The 2412-nt window shown below is 55.4% G+C and overlaps 1 protein-coding gene across 1 annotated transcript in view; it reads right to left on the bottom strand.

Moving 5' to 3' along the window:
* LOC115286476 (voltage-dependent N-type calcium channel subunit alpha-1B-like) overlaps window positions 1–2412 on the bottom strand; it is an 11402-nt gene that overhangs the window by 1736 nt on the left and 7254 nt on the right. Inside the window, exons 3-4 of the mRNA XM_029932985.1 lie at window positions 1979–2091; window positions 886–1015 (exon numbers count right to left, since the gene is read on the bottom strand). Of these exons, the coding sequence (XP_029788845.1) occupies window positions 886–1015; window positions 1979–2083 (235 nt within the window). The 5' untranslated portion in view covers window positions 2084–2091. The remainder of the gene's footprint in view (window positions 1–885; window positions 1016–1978; window positions 2092–2412) is intronic.

Raw genomic sequence — 2412 nt, 5'->3', positions numbered from 1 at the left:
CAGGCTTCAGAAAAGAAGGTCCAAAACATGTCCAGGGGAGGAAGATATCGGGAGCTCTCACCATGCAGGCTGTGCCCAGGCTGCTAGAGGCCCCGCACCTCGCCCCCTGCTGGGTGACGCAGAGCTCCTGCCCCACTGCGGGCTCGGCCACTGGTTTGCTTTGGCCAACGGGATATTAGCAGACATGGGGACCCTGCTGGCCCTGAGGGGATGGCTGAGAGGAGGCTGCCTGCCGGCAGAGCCCAACCTGGCTGCCAGGCACCCTCGGTGATCCACAGTGCAAGAAAGGTGACTTATTGGGTAACACTTGGTTCACTACCAAGAATTACTCCAGCAGGAGTGAGGGGATAGGTGAGAAGAACATTAACAATTTGCCTACAAAATACAGTCATTTCAGAAATCACTCCCAGAGTGGAGATATAAAGGAAAAACATCTCAGACAAGTTCGGGAGTTGAGAACACAAACAGGCCATCACAGACGGGTAAGGACTGAGGAGGAAACAAAAAATTTCACAATGCTCAGCAGGCACCGAAGGCCAGGGATGAAGCAGACAAATGGGCACCACAGTGGTAGGTGACAGCGGGAAGCATCGGCTGTCTGAACCCTCGGGCCTCACCACCGTCAGAGGCGCCCACCTGACCCTGATTCAGGCATGAGCTCTGGAGGCCAGCACAGAAGTAGCTCCAGCAGCAGAGCGGAACCAGGCCTCGGGCAGCACCCACCGTGAGCCACTCGGTGGGAGGCGAGTGCAGGGTGGACAGAGGAGCCAATCCCCGAAAGGGGTAAGGGGAGGGCTCCCTGTTCCGGAGCACCGCCTACAGGGAGCCCCGCTGGGAGGCGGAGGACCCTCCTCCCTGCACCGCACACACTGGCCTGGTACTCACACTGCCCCGCCGCTGCTGAGGGACGCAGAGCTCTTCTGCCGAAGGAAACCCCCGGGGCTCCTCGGAGCACAGCTGGCTGCGTCTGCTCCAGGGTGGCCTTCAGAGGGTGGAACAGGGACACGGGGCCCATCTGTACAAGGGACGCAAAGAAGAAGAAGAGCTCTAGGCAGAGGCAGGTCCTCAGAAAGGTGTCCTGACCCCACAGCATGGTGCTGTGGCTCCTTCTGCCCGAGCCCCAGCCCTGCACAAGAGGCAGGCTTACTCCCACCCTGGCCTGTGAGTGGCTTCAGGAAAGTAATCTCACTTCTTGCAGCCTCAGCTTCCCTACCAACAAAATCTGGAGTCTACATCCAATGACAATTGGTAAAAAGATCTCACCTCACCATCTAAGTGGACTGACAGAGGGGCAGGATGCCCAGATTAAGCAGAATTCTGAGATTTCAGGGCTGTGGGGTGGGGTTATGTGTCCCCAACAGACAGGGGAGCGGAGCGTGGTGCTGTGGGCACAGATAGTTCCCATCCCAAGGTGGGTGAATATCCCTGTAAGCTCCGGACACCAGATGGACGCTTTCTACACAGACAGTCTACATGGGGTCACTGATATTTTGGCTGTGCGGGAAAGTTGTTATCTTTGAAGGATGACATTGGGAAGATGGGTCCCCAAACCAGCCCAGTCAGGGTCATGAGTGGAAGAAGTCAGGACCCATCAGTTTAAATCTCTCTGGTCCCTGCCTGTGTGGAGTTACCTCCCCAAGCCTCCTCCTCAAGTATTCTTCAAACTTCTTTCTTTTACCACTCAAAAAAAGTGGTATCTCTGGGGGAATCTGTTCTCAACCCCTTGTCATCTGTTCCTGAACACCAGCTCTCCACGTCAGGGGGTCCCCAGTACCACCCAGAGACCAGCCATTGGGAAGTACACAGGCTGTATGGGACTTCTGACTTTGGGGCCAGAGAGCCAAGGCCACTGTGAAAACCTCTCATCTTCCTTTTCCCACTGTGCAGTCTCCAAGAAGGGGGTGGGTTCCCTCAGCTGTCAAACAACTGAGGGGCCAGCCACTCAAATTTACTCCTTGGAAATCTTGGAAGCTGGTACCTGGGATAGGCCTCCAGTGGCCTGGTGAATCTGGTCTCTGGTGGTCTTGTTCTGTTTGTAGAAGTCGAATATCATCAGAGCTGCATACACTTTGCCCACTGTCATCTCGTCAGCTGGAGGGAAAGAAAACAGGGATGGAATCTAAAGGAGGAAGGCAGGGGGGAGTGTGCTGAAGAAACAGCCCCCACCACCAAGGACACACTCAGGCAGAGGCACAGGGCTTGGCCAAAGTTGCACGCTCCCCATGTGGTTCCTCATGACACAGAGCACATACCCCCTGGAGCTGCACTGACTGTCCCCACAGGGCCCTCAATCTCCCCCCAAAAGAGTGGATGTGGAGTTTAATCTTCAAGCACCTCATCCTTTTTGGCATCTCTGACTGCAGGATTCTCCCTGCTTTTCTCAGGATTTTTTGAAGTATATTTCCCACCAGG

The sequence above is a fragment of the Suricata suricatta genome, chromosome 1, assembly GCF_006229205.1.
Source record: "Suricata suricatta isolate VVHF042 chromosome 1, meerkat_22Aug2017_6uvM2_HiC, whole genome shotgun sequence".
NCBI lineage: Eukaryota > Metazoa > Chordata > Mammalia > Carnivora > Herpestidae > Suricata > Suricata suricatta.
This window is presented reverse-complemented; position numbering and strand designations above follow the sequence as displayed.